Below are 17,756 nucleotides of genomic sequence, written 5' to 3'. Positions count from 1 at the left end.
TCCACTTCGCGTTTCTTCCTGCACGCTTTTATATACGTTGCTGTCAGAGTGTAATCCATATCGATCTGACATGAAACATGAGTTTGCAGTTTAGAATTAATTTGGATCGAGTTAGAAAGTTCCCGATTACGTGATTGACTTATTTAAATTGCAGAGAGTGCAGGATTAAAAATATAGAAAATGTACAAAACAAATGGACGGCTATCTGTACTTATATACCTTATTTAAATATCACTTAAATTTTATTAAATCGAATGTCTCTGTTCTATTTGCCTGTTTTACTTTCACATTTATTTCACATCATTTAACTGTTAATATATCGAATTTATCAGGAATTTTTGCTCTTCTAATCGCGAGGAAAAAGATGAAAAGTAGAAATAGAGTTGAGAGATTACAGGCAACAATGGAAGATTACACGGTCGAATCCCTCGGGATGAAAAACGTGCAGGCAATGAAGGCGAGTGTGGACAGTGACGAAGGCTCTCTAACGGCGATAGATATCAGCGGACGATACCTCTCGTAACTGAAGGGTATCGGCAGTGGAGAGACGAGGGTCGTGATAGACAAAGGTCTGAAGAGGCGCGGCAGAATTGCAGCGGCTGTCGCCTCCTGCAGGAACGCTTTCCTCCAGCTGGAACGTGGCGTACGGGTAGATATCTTCCGAATATTCTACAAGCATGTTTAATGGCGATTCGTTAATAGTGACCTGAGTAATCATCTGCCGCCCGCGCGCGTTCATCACGAATTCACCGCAAAGCCCCGGTCTCGCTTTTCGTATGATCGGTTCATCTTTCGAGTTATCGCTTTCGCTCTTTTTTCTTTTCTCTTATTTATTTATTTTCTTCAGAAGAACGGAAGAAACGGGCTCATTCGATCGATCTCACCGATTGTTCTGTCTATCTCACCTGGTATTTTCTCCAGGGTGGCCATCTCGTGTATCGGCGAGCGTAGCGGCTTACGCACGGTGGCGTAATACTGCTCGCGCTGCTCCATGTTCTGCTTATTGTCCAAGGCAGCCGCGGTCTGAGCATCGTGCAGGCTCCCGATGTCGCCCATGAACGGACCTGGTAATTAATATTTCTTTAGAGTCGAACGATTTTTGAATAACTTAATTTTTGAAGCTCTTGATTATTTTCGTAAACTTATTAAAACCTTATTACTTATTTATAAACCTCCTCCTTTCCGTATTTCGATTTTTTAATTGCATAATAATGTTATCCTATTCTAAAAGAGACGTGTTAACTTCGTGAAGTTCTTTTGTATCGAATAGTTGAGGCCTCTTTTCCGCGACGCTGAGTGGTTATCTCGATTCGCGTTGTGCGTTATGTTCAGTTTAGATTACCATCGCGCGGCTGTCTTCGCGTTTTAACGAATTTTAAATCATCGAGAACTCTAGGCAATATACCAAATAATAATATAAATAGCACAGAACTCCTCGGAAAAGAAAAAAATTTTAACGGCTAGAACTTTTTCATTTCTAAATCTAAAGGATTTTCAATCGTCGAGACCTCTTCGCAATATGCCAAATAACAATATAAATAGCACAGAACTTCTTAGAAAAAGAAAAAAATTTTATAGATATTATTATTCGAAAACATTATTCATATTGAAAAATAAAATAGCGCGCGCCTGTGTTGTACTAATATATACATATAATACATATATAATAGTATTATTTCTAATTATATTTTCTCTGTTTTGCATATGTAGCGAACTAACGTTTGCGGAAGCAGTAGAAGACAGCGCCGGCAGCAGCGATGACCGCGAGCGAACTCAGCACCAGAGGTACGATGAGTTTCATGTCTGAGTATACGGAGGTATGCTGCGGGATGTAATGATCGATCTCGATGACGGACATGGTCGTGCTAATGTGCGGCTGCAACGTCGTTATCTTGTACTCAGCCACCGACGAGCCGGCATTATTGTGGGCTCTTATGCGAATGTCATAAGTGGTCCCTGGTTGCAGCTCGCTCAGAGTGTACGTCTTTTGCACCTGAATATCCAGAATCGTATATTACATTTCACAATTGTACGTTGCATATCAAAGAAAATTAAAATTAATATAATAATATCATTATCATTATAATATTATAATAATATAATAATAATATAATAATATCATTAAATTTCATAGGTAAAACTTTCTAAAATTACCAAAGTTTTTCATTTCTGTGACCGAAAATTAATAATAATAATTTTAATAATGTTCATATCAGATTCTTTTACAAGAAAATATTAAAGATACATCTTTCTTTAATGGTAGATTAAGATTAATACTAGGATATTACCTCTATATTATTCGAGACCAGTGTCCAGATGCTCTCGCCGCTTCTTCTATACTCCAGCTCGAAGAACGTTATCGGGCACCCACCATCGTTCCACATGCTGAGATGTAGGGTAATCCACGAGACATTCACCGTGACGAATTTATCACCGGTGCTAGGCGAGTCGTCCGGCTTCGAGCCCTTCGTGGTCGCTTTGACAATCTCGCTGGGCTTGCCCATGCCGATGCGATTGTACGCCGTCAGGTACATCTGATAATCGTTGCCGCACCAGAGCCGCGACAGGACGAAGCTGCTCACCTTGTGCGACACTTTGAACTCCTCCCATTCACCGGACTCACGTTTATAATGCAGAATATAGCCGCGGATCGGTGACCCGCCGTCGTCTCCGTTCTTCCACTGCACGTTGATCGAATTGCTGCTTGTGCTAGTCGCGTGCAATAACGGCGCCGCCGGTGGAACTGGAACGGGAAAATATTGGTTTAACCATCTGTGTGTTGTAAGTTTCTCGTGAGATAGCTCTATTCCGTAGGAAGCGCCTTTGTCTTTTAAATCAAGATAAGTAAGGCGCGAGAGACGGGATTAGGGAGCTTGTAATTCAATTACTGCTAATTGCTTCTTTTAGGTGGTGTAATTTAGTTTAATTTATCGTTTAGAAATTAATTAATTAATTTAGTCCTTCGCGGAATAACTTTTTTAATGGCACATAGGATCACTTATAAAATTAGGCAGAAACGCATAACTGCACTGCTAATGATAAATCACACATTATTCCAGAGACATGGAAGTAGTTTAGTGCATTTACCTTGCACGGTTAAACGATGAGTTATTTGATCGGAGCCGTGGCGATTCTCCACGAAGCAAGTGTAATTTCCGCTGTCTTCCCTGTGAAGATCGACGATCTGCAAGGACCAGTCGGGATGAATGGACACCCTGGCGAATGGCTTGACTATCTGACCCCACTGCTTCCAGATAACCGAGGGCTCGGGTTTGCCCACACTTTGACAGGGTAACGTCACATCTTGCTTCCACGGTACCACCAGTACGGTGCCGAACGAATATATGGCAGCGCGGACTGTAACAAAGTATCGAGTGAACCTTTATTATTAACCCTTTCGCTACGGCTGCGTCTGAAACTGACGATTATAAAATATAACAATGTAGATCAGTATCACATTCTTTACTTACACTATTTTAGCCCATTATATTAAAGATAACTTAAGATAAGAAATAACTTTCTAAGCTTAAAAACAAAATGGAATCTACATAAAAATCGTATTTATTTAAATTTAATCTACAGGCCATTTCATGGAGGATGGCTATAGTCGGCGATAGAATTAAAGACGCGCGATAATCGTGTCCTAAGAATCACTGAAGCATTGACCGCGCAGCAAATCCGAGAAAGCATAATACTTCCTGATGGAGAAGACTTGAAGTTTGCGTGAATAAAAAAGCTCGTAGAGACTTCCGCAGGTTGGTTGAGGGAAAAATAAAAAGCGCTCGCGCTTCCCCTCATTAGCAAACATAAATACGGTATCTCGTTACTGCAGTCTGCAGACTGTAGACAATTCAGTTAGCTCGGATCGCGTCGAAGAAACGGATGTTTATTCGATGGGCGAATTAACGGCACATCGGAACGCAACTTCCGCAATTGGCTGCAACTTGTGCTGAAACGCAACTTCCGCGGAACTTTAAGTTCCCTGACTGAAGTAAAGTTGTATATTTTCGACATACTAACTGGCGCCGCGCGCGTGCAATTTTCTAGATATTACAACGTACTTTCGCATCCGATTATAAGCGAATAGTTTATCACATTTTCGCGTTAATTAATCACGAATTAATCAAGCCATAATCCAGAATTGATTCAAAATTGGTGAAATTTAATTCATCGTTGAATTGAGTTAAAACAAAGTGACTAGTAAATCGAAATGAATTGAATTCACTGAAATGGATAAATTGAAATAAATGAAAACATAATTTCATTTAACTGCACATTATTTAATTCAAGATTAGCTAACTTTAACCAGCGCAACAACAATCTCATTCTCCCTACCTTCGCTTGAGGGTGAGACCGTGATGGACGGGGTCTGTGGGCCCTCGCCGACAGAGGTGACTGCTGCGATCGTGAACTCGTACTGGCTCCTTTTATGCAAATCCTCGGCTTGGTAGCTGGTCTGATAGGGTGGTAGAGCCCTTCTGTGCCACTTGCCCTCCGGTCCGAGTCCGCGAATGTGCACGTTGTAGGCGGTGATGTTACCGTTGCTCTTCAGAGGTGGCTGCCACGAGACGATGATGGACGTGGCCGAGCTGGCGACGGCCTTCACGCCGGCCGGCACTTCCGGCAGGTCTTCTTCAGTGACGCAATAAAGGGGTGACGAGGCGACGCCGTCGCCGGCTCTGGTGGACGCCAGTACCTGGACCGAGTAATTCGTGTACTTATCCAGACCGTGGATCACCACCGTCAGCGCCGTGGTGATCTTCATCTCTGGCTTGGTGGACTCCGCCAGCGCGTCCATGTTCTCCCACATGACTTTGTAGTTCTTCAGGTTCCCGTTTAGGCTGGAGTCAGGCGGGGAGTCCCAGGACACTTGCAGAGACGTCGACGAGAGCGCGGTGCAACGGATATCCTGCGGCGGACTGCTCGGCACTGTGGATACGTTCGAGATATTGTACATTAAGATACGTTAAGATATTGTTTTGTCGGAAGAGTCTATGTCCAGATCGTCCGTCATGTGGAAGGTATTGTATAATTTAAATTTTGCACAGGGGAGATAATCTCGTCATTAATTTAACATGCCCAAGAACGAGATTTATCGTTACGAGATATTAGTCAGAATTATTCAGAACAGATGAAGGATAGTATTTCCGTGTATTAAGATTAAAATCCGTAATAATAGTGATTTAATGGCTTGGATTAATTTCAGCGATAACTGTGACGTCGGCAAGCTGGGGGTATTTTTACGATAGCAATCATCCCCGGGAAATATATGAACGACGCGACTCGTAAAACGTAGCGCATTTAAAACATCGATATTGGCATATTTGGGCACGACGTGACTATACGCGTGGAATATTTCAAGAGCGGATTCGGATGGAAAGTTAAAGGGGTTCGGTTGCCGCTCGCGGCATCGATGTTTGCCCTTCCGCGATCGGAAATATCGAAGTGCACTCTGAAATTTCGCCGTCGCCCGCCATCCGCGCGGATAGGATTAAAGAAGTTATTTGCGAGAGAGGAATGCGCGGCGGAATTTATTATTTATCCCGCAAAAGTCGCGCGCTCGCCCGTAGTGGTTGGTATTCATGACAAAATTCGCGATAGGCTCGCGAGAGGCGCGAATATTATTCCCCCTCATGAATCTTTGAAGAACCCCGCTCGAATCGCAAAATGCGAAAATAGATGTCTAGACGAAAGCCCCGCTTACGCGAACGTGCGCGACCTCGAGCTGGCGGATCGATCGCACCGACGTGTTAATTTCGTTCGTGTGCTTGCACCAGCTCGGGCACACGTGTGTGTGTCACCGTCACACCGTTTGTCACATGTCGTAAAATCCACAATACCGCGGTAAAATAGACGTGTCGCGCGCGATTACACCGAAATTAATGTTGACCCAGCGGATGAACGACAACGCTTAAAAAAGTGACGTTTATATTATTGTATAAATTAAGGGAAGCGCATTTCGGTCTCGCGTGCACGTTAAATAGCTCGGGTCACGTAACTTCCGTTTCAAGACTCCAAATTGTTAAGGAAATGAATGTTTTTGCGATCGTACGATTATTAATTACTGCTCCAAGAGGTGGCAAGAGTTTCACGGTATCTTTGGCGAGTACTTGCCGGCTCGCAAATAGAAATCGGTCGATGCGGTTTTCACGGTCGCTTACCGTCCTCCAGTGTCGACGCCACAACTTCTTGCGACATGGGGCCCGGACCGAGGGCGTTGAACGCTTGAACGACCACGCTGTAACGCGTGAACTTCTTCAAGTTCGTCAAGTGATGCTGCCGCCCGGGCATGGACGTCCTCGCCAAACCTAGAGCGATGCTGGCCGTCGAGATGCGTCTCTCCACGGTTTTGTACGTGTACTGCTCTGCTCCCAGTCTGAATTTCACGTTAGTATGATTAATTAGTTTGCCCGAAAGGTGTCAAGTGCCTCCTCACAATTCGAAACTTGCGAAGACCGAAAGACAAACTTAATATTAGATTCCGACATGAAAAATGTATGAAGGTAAGAGAGATTTACATATAATTACGCGGACTTGGAGGGAAATATGTGACAAGAGAAACCGAAATTGAATTATGAGGACGTTCAGGAGGAATGATCGTTTCGCGAAGAATCAAGATTTCAGTTGAACTTTTGTCTTTTAACTTTGTTTGCGCGATCCATGGAAGAAGCTATAATTGCAAATCAGAATTTATGAGTCTCGGTAGTGGAAAATGGAAATGATAACTCATGAGTCGTGTTATCAAGTTCATAATAACTGCAGAGCAACTGCTATATTTCAAGAGACGAAAAGATTGCTATCGGTTGCATGGAGGATAGTTTGTAATAAGCGCAGCGCGCGCATTTCAGCACGGCGCAACATTGAAACGGTGTACTCTCCCGGTGGAGGAAAAAAGCGAAAAGTTTTTCAGGGATTTGTCAGTGTTGCTCCGGGGTGGATAAATAACTGAAGCCGAGATAGCCCGTCGTTTATTAATGGCGCGTGGATTTCACGGTATCAGCCTGAATGGGCGAAATCCAGAAAGTTGGAGCTGCTGTGTGTGTGTACACGTACCCGCGTGCAAGCAAACTCGTATCTGTTGGATGTGTCGTTAAAACAACGCTCGCTGTTTTCGGTCGTTACCTGTGTTCCTTGTAACCGACATGATAACCGAGTATCTCGCCGTTCCATAAATCATGATCGGGCGGATCCCAGGTGACGTTGAACTCGGTCGAGCTGATGGGATCTACCTTGAGATTTCGCGGCGGTCCGCCCGGCTTCTCTCCCTCTGTTGTCGACTCTAAAATCTGCAGAAACAAAGCCATCTGTAATCCTCCGGCTCGTTAACTATTATCATCTTTCATTTTCGCTATTATCCACGTGGTTCTGCTTTTTTGTATTTGATTAACGATGAACGTTTCCCGCGCTTTCCAGCGACTGGAGTAGAAGAACTTGACGAAAAAAGATCGATCGAATTCTTTCGGGAATTCTGATGCGAAATCAGAAAACACGTACCCTTCCCGCGGAAGAAAAAAAACGTAAGGGAGTCAGCACGACCGAGAGGACAGCGCGGCGCAATTTAAATCCAGGCCAACGATGCGACCGTGGATGCGCCGAGAGGTGACGGAGGGTGGGACTCGAGAGGGTGAGATAGCTTTTTTTTACGCGGTGATATCGATCGACGCCGGTCGCCGTCACACGCCGCTGTCCCAATTGTTTTAATCCTCGGGGGCGAGAACGAGCGAGCCAGCGAGCGAGTGGTCGGCGAAAGGGTGACAGCGACGAAACGAGCGTCCACGAGGGATGGATTTGACTTGTAAATGTCCGGCCTAGCCCGATACCTACGTCGCTCGCTTGACTCCGACCCAATTCGTTGTCCGCGTACATCCGGAACTGGTAAGTGACCGCGGGTCGCAATCCACTCACGTGGCCGTGGGCACGTGTGCCCGGCACCGTCGTGTGGAACGTATGGTCGTGCCATACCTCTGCAACATAGAACGAGATCGCAATGATTTAAACTGCAGGATCTTCACGCTCGAGAGCGCCGGCCAGACGAAATGCAATTCGCAAAAATCTGCGAAACCAAAATCTGCTTCGATCATGAACGCTGGTCGACGTTCATTGATCCTGAATTTTAATATTTTAATATTTTTAATACTTTTAATATTCTCGATCGTTGATGAGAATTAATTATTCGTGATGGTTCTGTCATTCTCGCAATTGAGAATCTGGAAGTTGCGATCTAATTAATTGACATATTTAATTTTATTAAAATACTTTTATTTTTCAGGATGGTTTTGATAATACATATGGGATGATCGATTGGAATGTGCAGATTTAGATAGTATTAAGTGGATAGTTTCGATCGAGTTGATCGTGATTATACTCACCCGATTCGGTTTTGTACTCAATTATGTACTGAGTAATCGGGCTGTTTCCGTCCTGGCTGGTCGTCCAACCCAGATTGATGTGACGACTGCCTTTTTCAATCACATGAAGGTTTCGTGGAAAGTCTGGAGGCTCTGTGTTCAACATATTATAATTTCACAGGTGTTTAACGTAATTTACACGCTTTTTTAAAATTTAAATTTAAATACCGATATACACTGTGCTACGCCATATACTGTCCCTAAAGATTTATTCCTCCCTTATTTTTACATGAACGTATATTTACCTCGAAGTTTCGCGATTTCCCGACGTAATTGAATCCGCGATGTGAAACCACGTTAACCATATCTAATTTCCCCTTTGCCCTCTGTTAAAACGTTTCGCAGCGCCAAGTTAACGCCCGGTAATTAGTTGGAAATTTTCGCCTAATTCCGGAACAGCACGCGAGCGCGGATCGCGTACGATGGGATAATTTTCAGTTATGGTACGATTGTCGCGGGCCACATTATGCATATTTCACGGGTTATCCGGCGCAATACGTCCGCTCGAAACGTATCTCATTTTCGGGAACCCGATGATGCGCGCGGGCGCGCTTGCGACTGCCCATCCATCTCTCTCTCCTCCTCTCCTATTTCGTACTTGCACAGGCGTACATTAAATTAAATGGACGCGCGTTGTCGAGTGCCTGTATGCATTACGATAATTACATTCAGCAGAACAGCGGTACGCATAAACATCCCACTGACGCCCCGAAGGCATCATAGCGATAGCTTCACAATGGTTCTATGCACTCCACTGATAATCTCCGACAATAGATGAACATGTTAGCGTTATTCTGACATTATCACTTTTTATTGTTTCTTTGTAACATTTAAGCTAAATAGTACTGATTGTATTAATTTAATTTTTGTGCACATTCCCGTAATTATTTGACTTTAATTATCCGTAAACGCTTCTTTAATGTATAAAATCAATATGAGTAGAAAAAGATGTGGTCAGACCGACAAATATGTACAAAAAAAAAATCAATATCTACATGCCTTATCTTAATTAATTTATTGTATATTATACTTTAACGTCTTTTATTACAAAACAATTTGTCAATTATTTACCTTGGATATACAAATGAATCGTCATCTCGTCGCGGCCGTAAGCGTTGGACGCGATGCAAAAGTACCTTCCGCTGTCCTCGCGACTGGTGCTGATGAAACCGAGGACACTGACTGCACCATCGGTGGTATTGTCCTCTTTCAGGGTGTAACGGTAATCGGGAAGCTTGGGATCCAACTGCGAGCCAGCTTTCTTCCACACTATCTTCAAGGGATGATCACCCTTCGTCTCGCAACGCAACGAGGCGTTCGAACCTAATCTTGCAGTCTGATTGCGATGCTTTTCCACGAAATGCGCGGGAACTGCATCAAGAAACATTGCAAAACGTGCAGCATTTATTACAAATTATGCTTCAATTTCTTATATAAATTGTATTTGAAGAGATTAATTCAATAATCATTTTGCAATTATATTATTAGCTTTTTATGCTGAAATAAGGCCGAAAAAAAACGTCCGAAAATCTGAGGCGCGGAATTAAGAGATAACGGTTGAGAATTAAGAATTAACAAAATCGAACGTCAGAATTATATTATCGTTTCTCTGTTAATGTTTGCTCTGACAACTTGGGAGATCATGCTCCGCGGAAACTCCGCGGCGTTCCAGCAATTTGATTATTTCGTCAGAAAATATTTTCTCGTTGCGTTAATAAAGATAAAGTGGATGTAATTGACTACATGGCGAATTGTCACACCGCTGATAATTCCCGGAGTTTCTGCGAGATCCAATTAGGGTTAATCACCAATTAGTAGAGGATTAATCCTTTCCAAGAGGGATTTCGAGGGAGATATTTTATCTCGCCGAGAGCTGCAGCACTGAAGCGTTTTCTTAGCAACTGCAAGTAGCAACGAAAAATGCAATAACGCTCTGTGTTCATTAAAAAAAATTACGTTTCTCATTATTAAGTTTCCTTCTAACATCTGCCCGACCTCGGAAGGAAATATCATCTCGTTACGAAGGACGTGGCAAGAAAAATGATCGAGTTAGACTTCATTCTTTAGTTTCGTTGGTTTAATGAGACAGTAATGTTTTATTTGCGAATTAATTAAATTAGGTAAATTAGTTAAATCTATTTTAACCTACCGTTGACAGTGAGATACACGACTTTACTGAGGCCAGCCCCGATGCCATTAACAGCCTCGCACAGATAAAACCCTTCGTGATCCTCTTGCACCCGGCCGAATACCAGTGAACCATTCGAGTGTATCCTTAGATCTTGCATGTGCTCGTGACTGGCTATGTCGTGATAATTGCCCGGTTTCTTGCCGCTGCCGCGTCTCCACGTGACCAGAGGTGGCGGAAACCCGTCGGCGTGGCAGTGCAGACTCAAACGAGGCATCCCCTCGGACGCGCGGGCATCCTGAGGTTCCACCACCCAGCGCGGCGGCACTGATCCACAATGCACGATCATTAATCGATTGTCGGGTGGAACTTCGATCGGTGCATGGAGGCTACGCTGCAACGACGTCGCCCGAAAGTCCGCATCCACGATCGACCACGAAGTAATTCGCGAGTGGAAATTTGCACTTTGGTATCTTAGATGGACTTGGGGAGCATTAATTTCAACCCCAAGATCACTTCTAATCTACTCTCTCTTTGCTTTTCTTAGAAAAGATGAACGAATCGATACATACAAGTCGATGTAATCGAGAAGTCGAGAAACTAATTTGAAAAAAATGATGAGGGTTTAGTTAGCTATTATCAGCTATTTCTCAATTTCTCCGACACGTATCACGTGTAAATGGAGAACGTTGAATACGACGTGGACGCTCTTCTTCCGGGCATCGTCGCGCGTCTTTCTAAGCTTATTGCGCCGAGGCAAAAGAGCGAAAAGTTCTCGACGGGAGAGGATTGGCCTACTGCAACTTTCTACTTTCAGCTGCCGCGGGAGTAAAGAAAAATAGGATCCGTAGGCGGAAGAGGGCTATCAGGATGCCCTTCTGGGATTGCGGATGAATGGCTCGCGAAACTTTCACCGATAAAAATTACTGCCCGCCGAATGCATCGGCGGGGATCGCCTGCTCTGTCTTTCTGTCCCGCATATACCGTGATGTCGTGGTGCAATGCGGAAAGAGAGACAGAGAGAGCAAGAGAGAGACAGTAAGACAGAAGAAGAGGATAAAGGCAAAGGGAGAGTAGTGCAGGGAAAAACGGTGCGAAACGTGCGCGCGCGGTGGAAGGTTTTTCCACCGGCGACAAACGGTGAAATAATATCGGCGATAAACACCGCGATAACCACAGAGAACAGAGCGATACACGTGACACGATAAATCGGTGCTGTGCGAGCATTCCGACCCAATATACCATGTACGAGTGTGCACGATCAATTGTTGCGTACAAATATATACAAAATGTGCGCAAAACGCGCATCTCGCCCGAGCCGAACGTTTGCGCGCCGAATTATTCGCACGCTCATTTGCATAATGCGCTGTGCATTTATGTGCCGGCAGGCGAATTACCGATCGTTCGATCGTGATTAATAATTGAAGGGCTGAACGAGCGGGCGGACATATGTACGCCGTATTGTCGGAAATTCAGTTATACGGAAAGATTTATTACGTTCCGTATAACTGAATCAGAGAGTTTCAATAGGCGAAGATCTGCGCGTTCGGTGTTATATTGGAAAATTAATAAAACTGACAATACAATTTGCTAATTCACGAGGGAATTATGCGACAATAACGAAGATCTAAATCTATCTTAGTGGAAAAAAGCAACAGATTTTAAAACGATTGCGTTCCTTTACAATTATATTATGAAGATCTGTACTTATTTTTGTCTTTCTTTATTCCGCATTGTGATTACAAAATATATAAGTGCCACAGCTGGCGTTACTCGCAAACATTACAGTCGCTTCATGTATGTTATTTTTTTCTTTTTTTTTGGTAATTTAGTCGAGCGTCCTTCCCCAGCGATATGCGAGGTTTAGAGCAGTTTTACTCCGACCACGAACAATGATAGCTCGATCAACCCAGGGTCAGTAAACTTTTTTGTGATACTTTAATTTTCGCGGCTCTTTCCCTTCAAACCTCTGGCATTTCCTGCACTTTCCGACACCGCATCTTCTTATCTCTGATATCGAGATTGATTAGATTGATTGAACAACAAAATCGAGCATCCAAAAATCAGATACGGCCAGTAAAACGTAATGTCCTCCGATCCCTTCGTTCCCCCTGGTAACGATTTCGCATCAGGAACCAATTCTTTCGGCAAACGTTTGGATCAAACGAGACTGAATTCGTCTCGGTGCGAGGCGAGATAGGTTGCATACGAATTTTCGGTGACGTGACAGAGAGAGACAGAGATAGGAGGGAACAAGATCAGATAAGAGGAAAGAGGAAGGAACGGAAACGAGAAGCGAGCGTCGCATCGGGGAGTCGCTGCTAGGGGATTAGCGACGCTCGGGACCAAATAAGAGTGAAAAATAACTTTGAAAAACGTGTCAGTGCAGATATGCGTGTGCTGGGTGAAGTGAACGTGACTTGGTGCTTCAAATTGAACTACGAGATTGCGGCTGCTGCTGCTGCTACTGTTGCTGTTGCTGCTGCTGCTGCTCTGGCTGCTGCTGGCTGGTCTAACACGCTGTGGCTCAAGACGGACTGGTGCTATATATATACAGGTATATATACATATGCGAAAAGCCGAATTTCGTCAAGTGCTCGCATTGGCCCTCGCATGCAGTACATTTTTCATCCTAGACTACTGCGATCGTGTAGAATGCACAATATGATATATAATATGATATAATACGTCGCGCGGATCTCGCGAAATTCTATCTCTTACACCGCGTGCGTCTTTTTACCCCGCTGTCTGTGCCTGTCGGCGATTAATTCAGCGTTTCGGCCAACATCGGGAACGTTAATCGTTTCGGACGTAAATTAACGAGATTTCTTTCTGTTGCCGATGTATAAATTCTCGTTTCTGAAGGATGATATATCGTCGCTCACCGCGGAACACTTCGAAAACGCCATCCCGTCAGTTAGAGGGTTGGTCGCCGCTGCGTTAGACACACGCGGGATTAATGCGTCCGTGGCAGAGAGTATGCGATCGCAGTACTTAATTATATTCGCGATAAGGGCCAGAAAGAGAAAGAGAGACAGAGAGCGAAAGAGAGAGAGAGAGAGAGAGAAAAAGAGAAAATGATAGAGTGAGGTGCGAGCTGGATACGGTGCGCGCGTGTTAGATACATATCTAGATAGAAAATATATACGGTGCGAGACCGTGGGGGTGAAATAACGCTATATTATGCTGTGCTCAAGTGCGTTGGTGCGACGGTTTGCTGGCTGGGCGGCTGCTGCTGCTGCTGCTGCGGCGGCGGCGGCGTCATTTCGCGCATATCGTCTCAAAAAAGGACTCTAGAGCTGCGTTTATCCGGGCGGCGCCGTTGCTCATTTATCCGGATGGCGGATTGTTCCGTGTATCTCGTGAATATCCGGCTAGCGCGAGCGCGATATGCGTGATTCAGAAAAAATTCCGCGCGCGGCTCTCGCGAATTTAATGAACGAATTTCGCGCGGAATACCGTTGAGCGATGCTTTACTCATTTTTATTGCAAGAGCGAGATAGCGAAACACTGAAATATTGAAAATAACGAAGGTGTCAGTCGGTGTAACCCAATTTTGAAAGTAATATCGAGTAATAATAGATCAACGTTATGATTATCCTGATTTCGATCTGCATTAATGCAATCGTCCGTAATTAAAACACTTTCGAAATTTATGAAATTTTCTACAATTTCATCTTCTCTAGGATCTCATTTGCATCTCAGTTCAATCAAATATTCGAATCAAATTGGACCGAATTCGTCTCGATGCAAAGCGAGATAAGTTAATTATATCATTAAATAATTAAATAGATCGGCAAACGGCGGAATGGAAGCAAAGTATTAGCGGAATACGAATCAATAGGGAGAAGCCCAGCGCAATTTTTGTCGTCATCATCATCATCGTCACTTTCGCATCGCTAACAATGGCGTGCAGCGCGCGGGGGTGCCGGTTAACGTACCCGGCGTACGTGCCATAACTCACAGGGCGGATATTACTTTCGGGCATAAAGCTAGCCGGCTAGGCTGGTACACCCGCGAATTCCGCGCGGACGCGGTCGATACCCTCATCGATACCCTGCCCGGATATCCGCCCGGCTGTGAAATCCGAGCGCAGCCCTAGCGTGACTCTCGCATCATGCTACTTTCTGACAGACGGCTGCGGCTGCTGCTGCTGCTGTTGGTGCTGCTGCTGCGGCTGCGGCTGCGCTTACGTTACAACGGTACAGCGATCGCGTGAATGAAATCGGTGAATGGGCTCGACCGGTGACTTTGGTGCATTTAAATCGCGTGCTCGTTTTATTCACTTCCCGCGATTTTTATCACGCGACCCGTCGAAAACGCGTGGAAAACGTCAGGAAATTGGTATCACATTTTTATCGCTGTAACTGATCTGGATCCCACATTTCTAATTCGTGTAATCTGGAAATGGATAGTGACAATAGTGGTCAGATATAACCAAACTGTTTTACTTTGTCGTAGATTGAAATTTGAGGTATCTCGTTACTTGAAATTATTGCTGCGTTAATGATGACATTAATAAAAATTAAATATATTTCTAAGTTTAAGCAATTGTCTTTGAAAATTTATAGCTGGAAACATTACCATCTATTCACTAATGTTAAGGATATATATATCCGTTCTTTATTTTCTGATTATTTTAAATACACCGTCCGCGCCCGTTCGCGTTCGTTATAATACATCTTCCGTTCGGACGCGTCCGTCATCGCTCAACTATCACCGTACCGTTTCGGCCGCGTTCGTTACCTCCCGGTAACGACCGTAGTCAGAGTCATTTTTGCATGTATTAAGTCATTTTGTAAGCGTGGGTAAGTCTATTTGTAACCGGTTTGTTTGCCAAAGTGTCGCGTGTGAATAAACAATATTTTATAATTAAAAGGAGCATTTCCTTGCCCGCGCCGCTCCCGAAAGAAAAATACCGGTGAGTACCGCGCGCAGCGTCGCAATTTTCCCGTTGGTATACGCAACAACTAATGTTAACTTTTTTTGACAACTAGTCGAGTGTCCTTCCCTAGCGGTGCGCGATATTTTGAACAGTCTTACTTCAACCGCGATACACGCTCGATCGATCCAGAATCAATAAAGTTTTTTCATATCTCGAATTCGCGGTCATTTCCTTTTAAACCTCGTACATTCCGTTTGACCAACAGATTACCAATCTCGCTTATTTTGCGGCAAACTTTCTAGCCAAACATTAAAAACCCCTAAACATTTTTGTGGTTCCAGAATCGCAACCCCATTTTACACACCGAGACCATCGCCGTCGCTGTACCGTCGCGGTGACAATGGTGCGCTGCCAGGTGCAAGACAGTGACGGTGACACGACAGAGAAAAAGTGAAAAGTGAGAGAGTGAGCGACAAAAAAACGGACAAAGACTCGGTGCGTTTTCCGCGGTGCGGTGCGGTAGCTGGTGCTGGTCTCTTTACTTTACCACGAACGATCAACTCGGCCGTCCAGAGGACCTCGGCCACCGAATTGCGCGCCAGGCAAGTATAGTTGCCGGTGTGAGCGGCGGTGACGCGCTCGATAACTATGGCGCTGGAATGGCCGTCAATGTTGGTTACGCGTAGTCCAGGGGGTGTCCGCGAGTGTTGTCGGGGATCGTTAATGGCCGCGCCGGCGGAAGCGGAAGAGCCGTAGGCGGCGACGGCGACGGCGCCCGCCGTGCCGGGGGCGGAAATCGGTTCCCCGTCCTTCGACCAGATGATCGTGAACGGCGGATCGCCCTTCTCGACCATGCAGGTCACCTGGGCTCGCAGGCCCTCCGACAGGTCCTTCTTAAAGCTAAAGGGAGCTATCGTGGGCGGAACTGCACAAAAAAAGAGAGACAGAAACAGGTGATTGTGAGTGACGTGAGTGCAAGTGGCGTGCGCGTACGCGCGTGTGAGTAGTTCCAACGATGGTGTCTTCCGGTCCTCTCCGTTTCGTCGAGTTCCTCCAGTCCTGGACCAATCGCCTGGGAGTCCTGGGAAACTTTTCTGCTTAGCTTAACGCGTCGCGACCCGGTCGGATCAGCGAGAGTCAGCTCAGAAAGTAAGTACATATTTGCATACGACTAACTCTCAACGTAGCGTCGCGGATAAAACTTATCCGCCGTTGTTCACCGAGCCCGGATACCGCACGACGAGGAAACTAGCCGTGCTCTGTCGGCCGAGATAGTTGAGATAGTTCTTTGATTCTGCGCGGCGAGCTTTCGCGGACCGGTTAACAACGGCGGTTTTCGTGCTGGTCAGTGGAGCCTGAACGTCGAGGTCCAAAGAGATTCCCTGGATTTCTTTATCAAACTCGCTAGATAAAGCGAAGAGCGTTAAATAGGATTATCATTAGTAATATCTTGCATTACGTAAAAGATTCTGTCCGAAGCTGCTTTACGAGTATTCACAGGATGCCATGATACTATACATCAATATGAGTGGAATTATACAGTGATCATCAGGTAGATTTAGGGAGTAGTGTTTAGTCGATTTTCCCGATACAGCGTGTTGTATCTGTAGTGTAGTCGCGTAAGTGTAACTGTACTGAAATGAAAATAATATTGTATTATAAAGAGGCAGGGGAGATCCAGAACTTCGCAACGAGAAACGTTGAACGGTTCTGTGATGTGGTTCTCGATTCATGATCGATCCTTGACGTCCACCCTCGCATGGACCCCGCTCACTTGAGCAATTTTACGCAACTTTCTTGCGACATGAATAATCGTAACTTTTTCTGGATTTTTATTACCACTCCGTTAAACGCGCTATCCGCGCGCCAATCGGGAACGGTCCGCGATATCTTGGCGACGTCGCGGAAATGACGGAGGAAGGGTTACGGTGCCCGGGTTGATAGCGTCGTAAAGTACACGCGGCGGCACCGGTACGTTTCCGAGTTCGCGGCGAACCGGGCGACTTTCCCGCCCGGTGTTTCGACGCTCGTGTATTTTGCGAAATACACACACCGGCGAAAACAATCAAGCGGAGCAACGAAGAGGTCTGGGAGGGTGGATCACTCCCTTCAACGCCGCTTGTCGACTTTTCGACGCTCGTGTACGACAGATAGGGGGCGGATAGGCGGGGGACACGTCGCGACGAACGTAATGCTGCGGAACGACAATAATAACTTGCCTCGTTGCACCGTGTGTGATACGTATATGCATGGAATGCACCCGAGGAGAAAGAGACGGAGAGATGCAAGAGAGAGAGAGAGAGAGAGAGAGGAAAGAAAGAGAGACAGACAAGGA

At 45.2% G+C, this 17,756-nt stretch overlaps 1 protein-coding gene across 3 annotated transcripts in view; it reads right to left on the bottom strand.

Moving 5' to 3' along the window:
- LOC105284248 (Down syndrome cell adhesion molecule-like protein Dscam2) overlaps positions 1 to 17,756 on the bottom strand; it is a 144,530-nt gene that overhangs the window by 3,674 nt on the left and 123,100 nt on the right. For 2 of the 3 annotated variants that reach the window (XM_011347612.3, XM_011347610.2), the window contains exons 11-23: positions 15,969 to 16,346; positions 10,558 to 10,863; positions 9,480 to 9,779; positions 8,370 to 8,501; positions 7,825 to 7,964; positions 7,123 to 7,286; positions 6,162 to 6,376; positions 4,336 to 4,929; positions 3,088 to 3,357; positions 2,289 to 2,743; positions 1,720 to 1,993; positions 906 to 1,064; positions 515 to 669 (exon numbers count right to left, since the gene is read on the bottom strand). In XM_011347612.3, coding sequence (XP_011345914.1) covers positions 515 to 669; positions 906 to 1,064; positions 1,720 to 1,993; positions 2,289 to 2,743; positions 3,088 to 3,357; positions 4,336 to 4,929; positions 6,162 to 6,376; positions 7,123 to 7,286; positions 7,825 to 7,964; positions 8,370 to 8,501; positions 9,480 to 9,779; positions 10,558 to 10,863; positions 15,969 to 16,346 — 3,542 coding nt within the window. The remainder of the gene's footprint in view (positions 1 to 514; positions 670 to 905; positions 1,065 to 1,719; positions 1,994 to 2,288; positions 2,744 to 3,087; positions 3,358 to 4,335; positions 4,930 to 6,161; positions 6,377 to 7,122; positions 7,287 to 7,824; positions 7,965 to 8,369; positions 8,502 to 9,479; positions 9,780 to 10,557; positions 10,864 to 15,968; positions 16,347 to 17,756) is intronic. The other variant, XM_011347611.2, reaches the window with a different exon arrangement.

Source organism: Ooceraea biroi, chromosome 12 (genome assembly GCF_003672135.1).
Source record: "Ooceraea biroi isolate clonal line C1 chromosome 12, Obir_v5.4, whole genome shotgun sequence".
Lineage (NCBI taxonomy): Eukaryota > Metazoa > Arthropoda > Insecta > Hymenoptera > Formicidae > Ooceraea > Ooceraea biroi.
This window is presented reverse-complemented; position numbering and strand designations above follow the sequence as displayed.